The sequence below is a fragment of the Anomaloglossus baeobatrachus genome, chromosome 6 (genome assembly GCF_048569485.1).
Source record: "Anomaloglossus baeobatrachus isolate aAnoBae1 chromosome 6, aAnoBae1.hap1, whole genome shotgun sequence".
Taxonomy (NCBI): domain Eukaryota; kingdom Metazoa; phylum Chordata; class Amphibia; order Anura; family Aromobatidae; genus Anomaloglossus; species Anomaloglossus baeobatrachus.
The window spans coordinates 181,802,841-181,819,722 of NC_134358.1; the positions used below are offsets into that span (position 1 = coordinate 181,802,841).

At 41.1% G+C, this 16,882-nt stretch overlaps 1 protein-coding gene across 13 annotated transcripts in view; it reads right to left on the reverse strand.

The window, feature by feature from the left end:
• The window catches only part of PIEZO2 (piezo type mechanosensitive ion channel component 2), a 630,266-nt gene that overhangs the window by 330,184 nt on the left and 283,200 nt on the right, over positions 1-16,882 (reverse strand). For all 13 annotated transcript variants that reach the window (XM_075314549.1, XM_075314558.1, XM_075314555.1 and 10 more), the window contains exon 4: positions 10,872-10,914. In XM_075314549.1, coding sequence (XP_075170664.1) covers positions 10,872-10,914 — 43 coding nt within the window. The remainder of the gene's footprint in view (positions 1-10,871; positions 10,915-16,882) is intronic.

Here is a 16,882-nt window from a genome sequence, read left to right on the forward strand (position 1 = left end):
TTACTTTGTTCCACCTGGTGTTGTTAAAAACCTTAAGGCTATGTGCGCACGTTGCGTTTTTTTCCGCGTTTCTGCAGCGTTTTTAGCAGCAGCGTTTTGGCGCTAAAACGCATGCGTTTTTGATTGCCAGCAAAGTCTATGGGAAAAGCAGAAATCCTGTCTGCACTTTGCTTTTTTTCAGCAGCGTTTAATTTGCATATTTGTGGTCAAAAACCATGCAGAAAAAGAAGCAGCATGTCAGTTGTTTTTGCCATTTCTGCAGCGTTTCCTTAACATTGGAGTCAATGAGAAATGGCAAAACGCAACCAAAATCAACTTTCCTGCGTTCTTCATGCTTTTTACCTGCTTTTCCACTGCGTTTTTGGCTTCAAAAACGCATGCTTTTCTGGCATAAAATTAAAGGGTTATAATGTTCCTTTACACACACACAATAACCGAAAATTTCAATGCTAAAAAATAATACACTTTACCTATTTTCCAGTTAAAATGTGCATAACCACTATTATTTCATTAAAATTGATAATTTTTCATATAGTTTGATTAAAAGTTAATTTTATATTTTTTTTCTCTTTTTTCATTCTTTTTGACTATTCCAACTTTATTTCTCAGTGTCTTGATCTACAAAACGCATCTGCAGAAACGCAGGTGAAAACGCAGGTAAAAAGCGCTGAAAACGCACTAAAAACGCGGTAAATACGCATGCGTTTTTAGCGCTGAAAAATGGTCAAAAGCCACTTGGTCAAAAACCAAGGGAAATAAAACGTGCAGAATAAACTGCAGGTACTCCGACGCAACGTGCGCACATAGCCTAAAGGGTACTTTACACGCTGCGACCTTGCTAGCGATCTAGTTAGCGATGTGAAATTCTAGATCGCAAGTGCGATCTTTTGAGATCGCACATAGGTTATTTTACGCATGTGCGATCTCGAAAGATCGCACTTGCGATGTAGAATTTCACATCGCTAACGAGATCGCTAGCGAGGTCGCAGTGTGTAAAGTACCCTTAAGTGAGTATTCCAGCATGACAATGAACCTAAACATACTGCCAGAGCTACAAACATACATAGATTAAAAAAAGACCTAGGTCCATCAAGTTCAACCAATGGAACGGTTTACATCAAAGCTTATTCACGTGTGTGAATGGCCCTTTCACAGTCCAGACCTAAAACTCATTGAGAATCTGTGGCAAGACTTGAAAATTTCTCTTCACAGATGCCTCCATCCAATCTGACTGAGTTAAGCCAGCTTTACACCTTACAATTAGGTATGTGATCTCGTATGCGATGTGACACGCCCAGGTCGCATATGCGATTGAATGAGATTGCATGTAGGTCGTTCATTTGCTGTCACACGTGCGTTAGTAGTCTATGTTAAATTGATCAATTTTGTGTGCGATCCTTTAGATCATGTGTTCTGTGACGTATGCATTGGGCACCTTTTTTTTTTTATTTATTGACTTGACAAGCGTGTGTAATGTGTATGGATGCGTTTTTACTATGTGATCTGCCATTCAGCTCTGCTACATGGCCGCTGACAGCAGACACAGACAGCCATGTAGCAGCGGTGAATGGCAGATGACAGCAGACACAGACAGAGCCGCACAGTCAGAATGAACTCGGGTGAACCTCACCCGACTTCATTGTCATGCTGCGGCTCTGTCTGTGTCGCTTCCTGATTAGCGGTCACCAGTGAAGACTCACCGGTGACCACTAATCTCCTGAGTAACTGAATTGAGCAGCCCTCTCTCATACTCACCAATCCCCGATCCCCGGCGCTGCACGGCATTCACACTGCTCCGGCGGCTTTTACTGTTTTGAAAAAGCCGGCCGCCCATTAAACAATCTCGTATTCCCTGCTTACCCCGCCCACCGGCGCCTATGATTGGTTACAGTGAGACACGCCCCCCACGCTGAGTGACAGGTGTCACACTGCACCCAATCACAGCAGCCGGTGGGCGTGTCTATACTGTGTAGTGAAATAAATAATTAAATAATTAAAAAAAACGGTGTGCGGTCCCCCCCAATTTTAAAACCAGCCAGATAAAGCCATACGGCTGAAGGCTGGTATTCTCAGGATGGGGAGCTCCACGTTATGGGGAGCCCCCCACCCTAACAATATCAGCCAACAGCCGCCCAGAATTGCCGCATACATTATATGCGACAGTTCTGGGACAGTACCCGGCTCTTCCCGATTTGCCCTGGTGCGTTGGCAAATCGGGGTAATAAGGAGTTATTGGCAGCCCATAGCTGCCAATAAGTCCTAGATTAATCATGTCAGGCGTCTATGAGACACCTTCCATGATTAATCTGTAAATTACAGTAAATAAACACACACACCCGAAAAATCCTTTATTGGAAATAAAAAACACACACATTCCCTGGTTCACCACTTTAATCAGCCCCAAAAAGCCCTCCATGTCCGGCGTACTCCAGGATGGTCCAGCGTCGCATCCAGCGCTGCTGCATGGAGGTGACCGGAGCTGCAGCAGACACAGCCGCTCCGGTCACCTCCACGCAGCTAATGAAGACAGCCGTGCGATCAGCTGATCTGTCACGGAGGTTACCCGCGGCCACCGCTGGATCCAGCGGTGGATCCAGCGGTGGCCGCGGGTAACCTTAGTGACAGATCAGCTGATCGCACGGCTGTCTTCATTAGCTGCGTGGAGGTGACCGGAGCGGCTGTGTCTGCTGCAGCTCCGGTCACCTCCATGCAGCAGCGCTGGATGCGACGCTGGACCATCCTGGAGTACGCCGGACATGGAGGGCTTTTTGGGGCTGATTAAAGTGGTGAACCAGGGAATGTGTGTGTTTTTTATTTCCAATAAAGGATTTTTCGGGTGTGTGTGTTTATTTCCTGTAACTTACAGATTAATCATGGAAGGTGTCTCATAGACGCCTGACATGATTAATATAGGACTTATTGGCAGCTATGGGCTGCCAATAACTCCTTATTACCCCGATTTGCCAACGCACCAGGGCAAATCGGGAAGAGCCGGGTACTGTCCCAGAACTGTCGCATATAATGTATGCGGCAATTCTGGGCGGCTGTTGGCTGATATTGTTAGGGTGGGGGGCTCCCCATAACGTGGAGCTCCCCATCCTGAGAATACCAGCCTTCATCCGTATGGCTTTATCTGGCTGGTTTTAAAATTGGGGGGGACCGCACGCCGTTTTTTTAAATTATTTAATTATTTATTTCACTACACAGTATAGACACGCCCACCGGCTGCTGTGATTGGGTGCAGTGTGACACCTGTCACTCAGCGTGGGGGGCGTGTCTCACTGTAACCAATCATAGGCGCCGGTGGGCGGGGTAAGCAGGGAATACGAGATTGTTTAATGGGCGGCCGGCTTTTTCAAAACAGTAAAAGCCGCCAGAACAGTGTGAACGCCGTGCAGAGCAGCGCCGGGGATCGGGGATCGGTGAGTATGAGAGGGGGGGTAAAAGGGATAGACTGACATGGACAGAGAGAGAGGGACAGAGATAGTGACGGACTGACAGAGATTAGTGCATGACAGACATTGTGAGGCGCTTCAGAACGCAGCTTTTCAGCTGCGCTCTGAAGCAGACCTTTTTTTAGCTGCGGTGCAGAGCGCACACCTGCGCACATAGCATCAGACATCAAAATCGTATGAGGGATGTCACACGTTACAATTCACTAGGTTCATACAACAAAACGTCCAATGTATGAGGAATAAACGACGTGTATGCGATCACCGTATTTTCGTTCAATATCGATCGCATGTAGGTTTCACACGCAAATACATCACGAACGATGCCGGATGTGCGTCACTTACAACTTGACCCCGACAACGGATTGAAAGATCTATTGAAGTGTGTAAAGCAGGCTTTAGTTTCAAAAGAAGAATATGCACAATTTTCAGCTTCTAGATGTGCAAAGCTGTTAAAGACATACCCCAAAAGACTTGTAGCAATAATTGCAGGGAGAGGTGGTCCTACACACTATTGACTCCGTGGGGGACCATCTCAATTCTTAGATATATAATTCCAAAATATTTAGAAAACCATGTATCATTTCCATTACACTTCACAAATACTGGCTACTTAGTGTTGGTATAGCACAGAAAATGGCACTGAAATACATTTCTTTGTTCATGTAGCATGAAAAAATGGGGTATGAATACAATTACAAGGCACTATATATACGTATGTGATATCACTGTGTCTATAAAAGTTGAATCTACCAAAGTATAAAATTAATTAAGCCGAGTGTTAAACATAATGGAAAAAAAACCCCGTCAGAATTGAGGTACTTTGGTTGCTGGAATTCCGCAATTAAAAGTGCAATGATATGGAAGCGAAATGTATTAAAAAGAAGATGAGGTTAAAAAAACTAAAGGACAAAAAGGAAAAACTGCCTGGTCGGGAAATGGTTAAAAAAAAGTTTTAGGTCGGCAAGTTGTGAGTATGGCAAGCCCTCATTTCAGACTGGAAGGCGCTGAGGTGCAGAGTTAGCAGTTACTGGCTACACACTATGTCTAGAACTCTACAGGCTTCTATCAGAGCTTCCTTTGAGTTCTCCTTCCAGACATAGATGCTTTCTTTTCGCCTGGTTAGGTAATGAGAACGTTGTGTACCTCTCAGACTAAACATGAATGCTTTTTGTTACTCCTACAAACTTATTTGACAACCAAATGTTTTTGTTGCAGACTTTATCCCTCAAATATTTGCAGTACTAAAATATAAGAAATGAGTCAGGTAACTATTTAGGCATTTCCTTGTGTTGCTGCTTCCCCCTGAATTTGCAATTGTCTAAAACAGATTATTGGGCTTTATATATGAAAGTGCTAAAATAAGGTCCTGGTGTTAACAAAACTACCAATCAGATCACTGCTCTTATCTTTTAATCTGTGCAAAAGTTAAAAAAAAATTAGATACTGAATCTGTTTGCCCTGGGTGATTACTTTATGTAGTATATCTCAACTAGTAATTTTCTTAGCACACATGAGATCCAGGGATGCTAGGGCCAAACCTTCTGCTTCCTTTATGCAGTAGATTTTATTCCGTAATTGAGGATTATTAGGCCGCTTTACACGCTACGACATCGCTAAAGCGATGTCGGTGGGGTCACGGATTTTGTGACGCACATCCGGCCGCTTTAGCAATGTCGTTCTGTGTGACACCTATTAGCGATTTTGAATCGTTGCAAAAACGTTCAAAATCGCTAATTGTTTACATGCCCCCCCTAATCTCAATTATCGTTGCTGCTGCAGGTACGATGTTGTTCCTCGTTCCTGCGCCAGCACACATCGCTGTGTGTGACACCGCAGGAACGAGGAACCTCCCTTTATCTGCATCCCGCCAGCAATGAGGAAGAAAGGAGGTGGGCGGGATGTTTGTCCCGCTCATCTCCGTCCCTCCGCTTTGATTGGGCGGCCACTTAGTGACGTCACTATGACGCCGAACCCACCGCCCCCTTAGAAAGGAGGCGGTACGCCGGTTACAGCGACGTCGCTATGCAGGTAAGTAGTGTGACGGGTCAGTGCGATTTTGTGAGCCACGGGCAGCGATATGCTCAAGTCGCACAAACGATAGGGGCGGGTATGCACAGTAGCGATATCGGTACCGATATCGCAGCGTGTAAAGCGGCCTTTAGTCTACACTTCCCAAGTAATTTATGTATGCTTTAAGCATAAAGATCACAGGTGATACGTTGCAAATAATGACATGTAGCATTTTAGTAATAAAGTTAATTATGCTCATTAATTCTTTAATTTGGAAAATTATAAGACAAGTGGGTTTGATCGTCAAAAGCGAAGTGGTTAAGGTCAGATTTATTAATCATAACTGGTGAAAATGACACAAATCTGGGCCTCAAGCTTTGAGTGGCATGCGCCTTATATTAAATTTTTCATAAAAGTCTCAAACTACAGTATCTTCTTCTTTAGGCCCTGTGCACACTGGGAAATAACTTTTTCTTATGAGAAATCCGCAAGTTCTGGCAGAATACCGCACCCGTGGTGAAAACCGCGGTAATAACGCACCCGCCGTTTTGCCGCGGGTTGGTACCTACTGTTTTTTACTATTTCTATGGCAAAAAACGCAGGTACCTGCAGAAAAGAAGTGACATGCTCATTCTTTTTGCTACCGCAAAACCTAGAGCTAAAAAAAAACGCAGTGTGCGCACAGCATTTTTTTTCCATAGGTTTTGCTGGGGAAGGACTGCAGCAAGGTTAGGAACAAAAACTGGACCTTTTCTGCCGCAAAAAACGCGGCAAAAAACAGTGTGAGCACAGGGCCGAGAAGGTTTTTTTTATCAAAATGGGCCAGTCAGGTCCACAGAGTGTGGACATGATCCTCTCTGTGTGCCTGTTATATTGCATACACTGCCGTGCAGGAGCTGTCCTTTTTCACACCTAAACAGTGCATGCTATAATTTGTTCCCCAAGTTCCATTGATTCCTGTGGAAAATTGCTGATGTCCACTAGCACACTGGCTACAATTCATCCATGTGTCGTCCAAGAACAAGAACACCACATAAACACAAAATATACTTATTTGAACAAGACCTTACTAAAATTGACTTAAAACAGTTGTGATAAATGTGGCCATGCTGTTGTGAAAATAATGCTGCTTCTAACTTGAATGCATGGCTAAATTCCTGGCCCCTGGACAATTAACTGAATCATGTTTATGTATCACCGGCTTCTTCACTGACAGCGAATAAGAAATATACATTCACAAGTCAATTGTGGTGTGAGTCATTACATAAGTCCTACAAAAGAAGCAAGTCACTCATGCTGGGTTATTCTACTCAATATCTACCAGCTGGCCCAATATTTATAGTCTTTAAACATCTGCATCTCAAGATAATGGTCACCCAAAATCAATATGACCATTACCAGGCTAAATGCCATCATAGATCACAACTATTATCCTATGGAAACAGTCATCATTAAGACAAGTAAGTAGATCAAAAGGAAGTCACAAGGAACATTCAAAATGAATGACCCAGATGCACTCTACAGCTTGTCTTCACCAGAAAACATATTGGCACTTATGGAGAAGGAAAACAATGTCTGGAAAGCGAAATACAGGAGGTAGTGCAAAAACATACTGCTGTACTGCATATTCTGAGTCTGGTTTTCAGTAAAATGTTTGTATTCTGTGGAGGACACTGTTCAATGGCAATAGACTAGTGGTGGGCAAGGACTAAAATGACCGAATGCTTATTACTTGATTATTATTGCTGATCAGACGCTCGAACAAGCTCGGGCAGAGTTTGCTTTTCTTGGTCACACTATGTCTAAGAACATTGTTTTATCCCCCTGAAGAGCCATTTAGAGACTGTGAATGGTTCTCCTAGAAGAGCCTGCACACATTGTTCAGTGAAACAAGCCTGTGCATTGTGGTTGTTGTTTCACGGATGAAATATCCGAGTTCTGCAAGTACCCGAGCACCCCTATGCTCGATAGAGTAATGAGCAGTGCCAAGCACATTCACCCATCACTAAATATAAATATATACAGTATGTATATATATATATATATATATATATATATATATATGTAGATATAGATCTATACATACACACATTAAAAGGTTAATAAGTTGATGGCACAGCACAATTTAAATACCCATAAACATACAGCTGCACAATAATTGATGACTTTGCGAAATTGAGATCACAAACGTTGTGCTATCAGTCAAAACTACTGTCAATATAGTCACACAGTAATTCGGTGTGGTTGGATTTTGCCCACTATCATGGTACCTTGCCGGTCCCCATACCAACACCTTTGCTATCATTAGTTGCGATGTAGTTAAGTGATATTGTGATTTTATATTGCGAAAGTAAGTCATCATGTAGACCTATAGCTGTAGTGCCATGGAGCTGACTCGATTAGTTGTGACTACCTGCTTTTCACACCAAGGACAAAGCAATTCACAAAGACGTGTTGTTAGATGGCTAACATTAGTCATTCTATTTATGGGAATTTATTGACTGTATGATGCCATTAAACTTTGGTCCAAAGAAGATGATATTTTCTGTTGGATTAAAGAAAAATCTTGTATACTATATTAAAAGCTTGTTCAGGGTCAGAAAAAGGTGTGTCTTTTTTTAGAAATGGTGTCACACTTACCCACAAGTTGTTTGTAGTATTGATACCCTGTCCCATTCAATTCAATCAATCAGTACTGCAATAACAGATACAACCCAAGTACAGTGGAACCTTGGATTACGAGCATAATTTGTTCCGGGAGTGCGCTCTTAAACCAAGTTACGGTTATATCAAAGCAAATTTTTCCTAGGAAATAACTGAAATGCAGACAATTCGTTCTACAACCCAAAAATATTTACAGTATTTATACAAACTTATTACAGTAATATAAAATAATGTTCAGTATTCATATAAAATTATTACAGTACACCAAAACAAAATACTGTACAGAAAAAAATCTAACAAATTAAACTGCACATTAGCTTACTAAAGAATTGTTGCTATACAGTAGGTACAGTAAAAGTAATATGCTGTACTGGTTAGCAGAAAGTGCAATACTGTATCCACAAATGCAAATTGATAGACATGCTATATAGTATATACTGTACTGTACAATGGTATACTGTGCACAGTATACAGTAAATATGTATAGAAAGTTACCTCCAGAGCGTGGTAAAAGGACAGAACCGGAAGTGTGCACAGTGAGTATTTGCTCTTATTGCAAATCATTGCTCTTAAACCAAGTTACACATTAGTAAAAAGCTTTGCTTGTCTTGCAAAACGCTCTCAAACCAAGTTACTCATAATCCAAGGTTCCACTGTATAACCATAGCATTGTTTCTGGAAGAAGGCAGCTACATTTTACTAATAATGGACAGCACTTTTAAAATGATCTTAGAACAAGGCTTAGGCTGGTGTCACACTTGCCAGTGACTCATGCGAGGATCGAATCACATCACCCGGTATGGCCTGCTGCTCTCAGCTTGATGTATTTCTATGCAGCTGCATGTTCATGTACAGAGAGTGCTGGGTGATGTGACTCGATCCTTACTAAACTTACGCTCGAAACACTTGCAAGTGTGATTCCAGCGTTACAAGTATTTGTGACGAGGTTTTGGTGGGGCATTTGTTTTAAACAGGTTATCTACAAATTTTACATTAATAGCCTATCGCTAGGATAGGTCATCAATGTCCGATATCTTCGTTGATCAGCTGTTCCTGGTGCCACCGGCGGTAGCAGGTAGCCAAAAATGCTTAGTTAGTTAGAGCTACACCATCAACTGATAGCGACCGCCGCCGGGTACTGTGAACACCACATCTTATTCAAATCAATAAGAGGCAGATGTGTATTATCTGCCGGCGGTCCACTATCACAAGACAGGTAGCTCCGGAACTATGCATTTCTGGCTGCTGCTGCCACCAACGGCACTGGGCACAGATGATAGGTGGGAGTGATGGGTGTCAGACCCTGGTCGATTAGACATTGATGACCTATCGTAAGGATAGGCCTTCAGTGTAAAAGTAGTGGATAACCTGATTAATGAAGTCATGAGATTTTGTCAATGGTGATTTTAAGCTATTTTGCTTTATGAAGATATATGGATGTCATAGAAGGTGGTCCTCTAATCACGAACCTCTGTTATTAACAGCTCTATAAAAAAGTATACTACACCTCAAGACTACATATCTTGCAAGAGCTGATGCATGTAGTGGTTCTCCAGATAACTCAATGGGGATAGCAAAATACTGCAGTAGATCCTGATTGGTCATCAGTATGTGTGGACATCATGTATGACAAGTCATGTTGCATAAAACTAGTTGAAGATAATAAGTTCAATAAAATTACATTTATTAAAGGAGTTGACTAGTATTAGAACAACCCTTTATCATTCTCCATGTTTTGCCCCATTAAAGAAAAAAAGCTTATACTCACCTCCCGTATCAGCATCATTCCAGGGGAATCGGAGCTTCATCTCCCGGGGCTCATTTGAGGTTGTGACATCATGCAAGCCCTGCAGCCAATCACAGCTGGTTTCTTTCTCCCTGTCTTCGAACATACGAGCAATAAATAAAAAGCAAGAGATGCGGCTGGCCTCTCACATTTTGTGGATTACTCATATGTCTGAAAGCGAGGAGAAAGAAGCCTGTGTTCATTGGGTCCGGAGCTTGGATGATGTCACAACCTCACTTGAGCCTTGGGAGCATCGGCAACGCAGGAAATACGCCGACACCGGAGGGGAGTATAAGCTTTTTTATTTTAATGGGGCAAAACATGGAGAATGAGAAGGGGTTGTCCGAGTAGTAAACAACCGATGTAAGGTTTACTAAAATTTATTGCTTCCAAAATCAAGCAAACAGAAAAACAGCTTATGTACTTGACCATGTCAGTTGCTCAAATTATATTGAAAAATATATTCATTAACTGGACATATGTTTATTCTAAAAGTTTCTCAAGATTCTCAGAACCAATATCAATATCAGTAATGACAACCCAGTCATATCCAAATTAGACAGCAACGAGGAGTTTATGAAAAGCTTATTCCAGCAATGTGCTATTTTCTACACTGAAAATTACAATTCAGTTCGTAACAGTTCTTTGTTTACTTCTTTTTTACAAATGATACCTGTACATTTTATCATCACTGAAAACTATAGGGAACAAGTGTCAGCAAAGGCTAATAAGAATACTGACAAAGCTTTTAATATATTTGACACTTTTTTAATGCATAATGTTTTTGGTATACACCATACGTTGCACTATGGTGGTGCAATTTGTACTATAATGTTGGGCCCATTTTGCGTAAAATGCCACCAGACTATAAGGATAGTGCAACATTTATAATTCTCCACATAATATACTCTATACTTTAATTCAGCTTACAAAGCATACAAATGAGTTCTACATACCTTTCAAAACCTATCTGTCGAAGTGTCTTCTCCCATGTTGTACCTGTAAAGCAGATCCAAAAATATCACAGATAGTTAATTTCTCAATATTTTGTAACAAATACAATAAAAGATAAGCGGACATAAAGCAACAGAAAGCAAGCTCTGTTTCAAATTAATAATCGTAGAAGTATAACATTGCTTGTATTTCCTTTGGATAGAATATTTTAGGTTTAATAATAATGGCCTTTTTTTTGCACCAATGAAATTAAAGAAAGCAAATGATGAAAAAAAATTAGGTTAAACTCTATTGCATTCGAAGTTGTCTAACTTTTTTAATTCAATTGTACACTAATTTGAGCACCTGGACATTTTTAAGCTTTCAACTTATGGACAGACAATGACTTTGGATTAGTCACAGATGGAGCAGCTAAAGATCACTCTCTGCTCCCACTACATCGCAGGGTAATAGAAGTGAGTGTGTTCAGAAGGGAATCTGTCAGCAGGTTTTTGCTATTTAATCTGAGACGAGAATAATATTTTCCAACAATGCCTGATTACAGCGATGTGTCACTTTAGGCTGTGTGTTGCAGTTTCAACACAATCAGTATTTTATCAGCAGGAGGTTATCACTGCTTGACTAGGTGTCCTGAGCAGGCCAGTTTAGTTAATTTATGTAACCCCACCCAATCACTGACTATTCACAGTGTACACAGGAAGCTGGCAGTCAGGGGTGTGAGCCGCTTATACACAGCTCAGCACTTTGACCACTTCTACATCTAGAACAGAGAAAACAAGAATTCTATCTAAATGATATCGAGCAATCCAGTAAGTATTACATCCCAATCAGGCTCTCTGCATCTAGATCCTGTTGCTCTCATATTACATAGCAAAAGCCTGCTAACAGATTCACTTTAACTTATACATGAGCACAAAGCCCGCTTTACACGCTGCAATATATCTTACAATGTGTCGGCGGGGTCACGTCGTAAGTGACGCACATCCGGCATCGTAAGGTACATTGCAGTGTGTGACAGGTATGTGCGATTGCGATTGAACGGTAAAACGTTCATCGCATACACATCGTACCTTTGTCTAGAATTGCACGTCAGATTGTTCATCGTACCCGGGGTAGCGCACATCGCAGTGTGTGACACCCCGGGAACGATGAACAGATCTTACCTGCGTCCTGCGGCTCCCGCCGGCAATGCGGAAGGAAGGAGGTGGGCGGGATGTTTACGTCCCGCTCATCTCCGCCCCTCCGCTTCTATTGGCCGGCTGCCTCGTGACGTCGCTGTGACGCTGGACGTCCCTCCCACTCCAGGAAGTGGATGTTCGCCACCCACATCGAGGTTGTATGGAAGGTAAGTACGTGTGATGGGGGTTAATCGTTTGTGCGGCACATTCAACAAATTGAACGTGCCACACATATGATGGGGGCATTGCAAATCGCATACGCTATCGCATGCGAAATTGCAACGTGTAAAGCAGGCTTAACAGTACATTTACAATATGACTATGTCCAATTACTTTTTCTTTTTTTTTTTTTTTAAAGGTTGTTCTTTAATTGTTAAAATGACACAAATACAACTCCAAACAGTTGATTTAATTTTTCTCAAGGCAAGCTGCAGAGGCTTTTTTTTTTACTTTAAATTTAGGCATACAGACAAGGAAACCTTGCAAGATTGCTGGAAAAAAATATCTGTGCCAATCCTGTTTACGATATTTACCAATGATAAAGAACCGATATGCAATGTTTTCAGCAGGAATAAGTAATGTGTATATTAATGAATATGCTAAATACAAATAGATTGTAGTATGAAATGTTGCAGTCATAGTAGAGAACTTTGGGGATCTAATAATAGATAATATGGAAGAATATAACACATATAATATATATATATATATATATATATATATATATATATATATATATATATATATATATATATATATATATATATATATATATATATTTCTAATTAAATTACTATTTAAGCAGATTTTAAACAAGAATTTTCCTGGTTAACTCTTTTATTAATGGCGGATCATGAGAATTTTCTTATTTTTGACAAGAAGAATGATAGACATGTTCATATATCTGACCATACATTTGCATGCCAAAGTCAATGCTATCTCGTGGGCAGAGATAAGATACTGTATGTTATAAAATGTATGTACATTTGAACTGATTTTGCCCGGAGTAGTTCAACACATGCAAACATGTAGCTGTTCCCGTTACACCACAGTTAATTCCATGCCAGGTAGAATTACCAGGCAGATAGTGAGACTTCTGACCTCATCACGTCCTGTTATCACAGAAATTTACTGTAGTTCCAAAAATGTCACTTTTCAAACAGGACACAAAGAGGATGTGTGCAATTGTCCCTCAACAAGATTTTCTACACAGCAGGTGCAGCTGAAAATCAATATTTACAATGGAAATGCTGATCCCTAATGCTAGAATATCCAGATATCAGCATGACATATTTATAGCTAACTGTACCAAAAGTGTAAATAAATCCACAATATGGCTGACTATTGTATCAGGGACCCTCTCTTTCAGAAAGAGCAGATAGATACTGAACAATTAGCTTTTGTAGTGGCTCTTGTCTATAGATGAGTGACCTTGATAGAAAAACATTGGAAAATTTCAAAATCGTACAATCCTTGGTGGGATCGGGTCGGGATCAAAGAACCGAACATTTGACCGAAAAGTCGGAAATGTTTGACTTGGTTTGGTACATGTTCAGTTTGCAGAAACTATCCTCTCCCAGCTCCATCACAACCATGTCAAGTATTGGCATAGCTGTGATTGGCCAGGGAAATCACTGTAAAAAAAATGCTAACCAAGTCTCCCTGCAGATGTAACGCTACTTCCAGGTTCACTCATTATCCCTAATACATATTCACTGCTTTCCCCACCCACCAGCGTCTCTGATTAGCTGCAGTCAGACCACGCCACCACCCTGACAGCATTTGTAATTGGTTGGAATCACACACGCTGTCTGCGTCCTTAGACTGGTGTAAAATAAATCAATTTAAAAAAAATCGCGTGCAGTCCCTCATATATTGATACAGCACAGATAAAACCCATGGCTACAGGCTGCAGCCCCCAGCCATGCGCTTATCTTGGCTGTGTATCAATATAAGAGAAACCACATGCAGCTTTTTTTTTAAAAAAAATAAAAATAAAAAAAAAATTAAATATATACATTTAAAAAAGGTGTGCAGTCCCCCCCAAATACCATACCCAGCCAAGATAAAGCTCAACAGCTGCTGGCTGGTATTCCCAGGCTGGAGATACCCAGGTTTATTGGCCCCCACAGCCTAAAAATATCAGTCTGCAGACACCCAGGATTGCCACATCCAATATATGACAATCCCAAAGCTTTATCTGGCTCTTTTGAATTGCCCTGGTGCGGTGGCAGTCAGGGTAATAAGGGGTTAATGACAGCTCACAGCTGCTGCTAAGCCCTAGATTAGTAATGGGGAGGGTCTATGAGACCCCCATTACTAATCTGTAAGTGACAAGAAATAAACAGAAGCAGCAAAAAAATCCTTTCTTTGAAGTAAAATTGGATCCAAAGCCCATGTTCAGCCCAGTCTTAGGTCACAAGGGGAGCGGCACATGGGAGGTACGTAGGATCATGAAAATAAGAGCAGATATTTTGAGTTGGTCTGTTCTCTGGGAGGTTGCATTGTGCAATGCGTGGGAAAGTCCCAAGGAAATCAGTGGCTCCACAGCTCCTCCCATGTGCCAAGCCAGCACCAGACCTAATCATAACGGTAACTGATCCATCGGCGTATCTGCTTGCAACCATAACTTAATCGTAACTATATTTCTGGCATAACATCTTTAAATCTCATCTTGTATATAGTCTATACTCTAGTGTGTCCTTATGGTGATTAAATATAAAATTTAATCTTGGGATGTTTCCCTGAACCTCATGTCCGTGAGCTCGGTTTAACATTACACGCTAACTGGACTGGTTTCTGGCCCGATATAGTCCTGCTAACGGACCAGGCCTATATCTAACAAGGAACTGGTGGCAGTCTACAGTACTAGACTGGCAGAATCCTGTTTCATTAGGGCTAGTGAAAAGTTTCTATCAGCCCGTCGGGGTTGTGGGAGAGCTGGGTGCCGTGCTGGAGGTTGCGCAGCCTGATCTGTCCCTCCTCTCTGTACCTCCCTGTGCTCTGAGTTCAGGTTACCTGCTGTCACAAGTGGAGGACCGTGGGAACCTCCAGGCATGAATTCAAAGATCCTGAATGACATCAGCGCAGATCGCTGCGCCTTAGTCTCTGCCTGAAGTTACATGTTCTATGACCGCACGCTGTCAGTTCAGATGTCAGATGTAGCAGAGCTAGAATAGTTGTGGGACCTCGTGTGGATTACACTGGACCTGGGTCTTTTGGGGTTAATAACGTGTTGAAAGAGGGAGTGGGTTTTTTGTATTTCATTTCAAATAAAGGATTTTTTTAACTGTTTGTGTTTATTTACTTTCACTTAACCTCCCCATTACTAATTTAGGGCGTAGTTACAGGTGTGAGCTGTCATTAACCCCTTATTACCTGATTGCCATAGCACCAGTACAATACGGAAGAGCCAGGTAAAGTTATTGTACCAGAAGGAACTTTTGCTATGCTGAAACAACATAGAAAAACACAATGTGCTCTGGAAAGACAAAGTAAAGATAGGGGTATATGACCTCATTACCAGTGATGAGCGAATACTAAACATTCAGGTTTGGGTTATTCGTACAGAGTGCATAGAACTTTTCCAGTATTCGTTACAAATAACAAAGCTAATGCAAGTTAATGGGGAACCAGAGCATTTTTCTTCCATATTTCACAAAAAAATGCACCAGTTCCCCATCGACTTGCATTATTTTTATTGTTTGTGACAAACACTAGAATAGTACTAGGTATTCAGAATGAATAAGTCAAACCCGAATAGTTAATATTCACTCATAGAAATTGTACATAGAACATTAGAGTTGGAAGGGACCTCAAGGGCCATTGGGTCCAATCCCTTGCGAGTGCAGATTTTCCTAAATCATACCAGCTATGTTTATCCAGCTTTCACTTGAAGATTTCCATTGATGGAGAGCTCACTACCTCCCGTGGTCACCTGTTCCACTACCTGACTGCCCGCACTGTTAGATAGTTTTTCCTAATGTCTAATTTGAATCTCCTTCCTTTTAATTTCATCTTTTACTTCCTTGTGCTAATGATAATAGGGTAGTTCCTTCTGCACTGTGAATACCTTTCAGATATTTGTAGACCGCTATTAAGTCTCCTCTCAGCCTTCTCTTTTGCAAACTAAAGATCCCTAGTTCTTTTAGCCGGTCTTCATATGACATGGTTGCAGACTTTTTACCATCTTGGTTGCTCTTCTCTGGACTTTCTCCAATATATCAAAGTCATCATTACTCATTACTAGATCCTGATAAGTGTACAATAAGATATGGATCACAACCATAAAATAGGAAACTTAGCACTCAATATATTATGAATCACTTAACAAATGTTCTTTATCTTGTAATGGTAGTTGTGATGAAACGTTTGCGCATCTTTTTGCTTATAATATATTGATTCCCGAATATTCTTCAATACTTTACTACAGCACTTTTTGCATGAGCCCTCCATTATTAATAAGAGAAAAAAAAAATGTTGCTAAAAAAACGTGACCTGGTTTAAAATAATTTACCATATTTCCAGTAATGATTGTGTAGAGTGCATTCCACACATTATTCAGTTCTGTTAAGAAGTGATTGCATTCCCTATCTGATCTTCCATCCGCTCTATCCAGCACTGATTTATTTATCCATTAACATCCTTAGCCATACTGCTTTGTGCAGTGTGAATCTCCCAAAGTGTTCTTTAGAACGTTTAATCAGTGCAGTATAATCCATTTTTATTCCTTAAATCACTCCCATTAGATTACCATGCATAAATGTTTACTCCATATTACAGACGGTTAATGTCCTCTTGGACTTATGTTACTACTGCAGAGGCAATATCACATT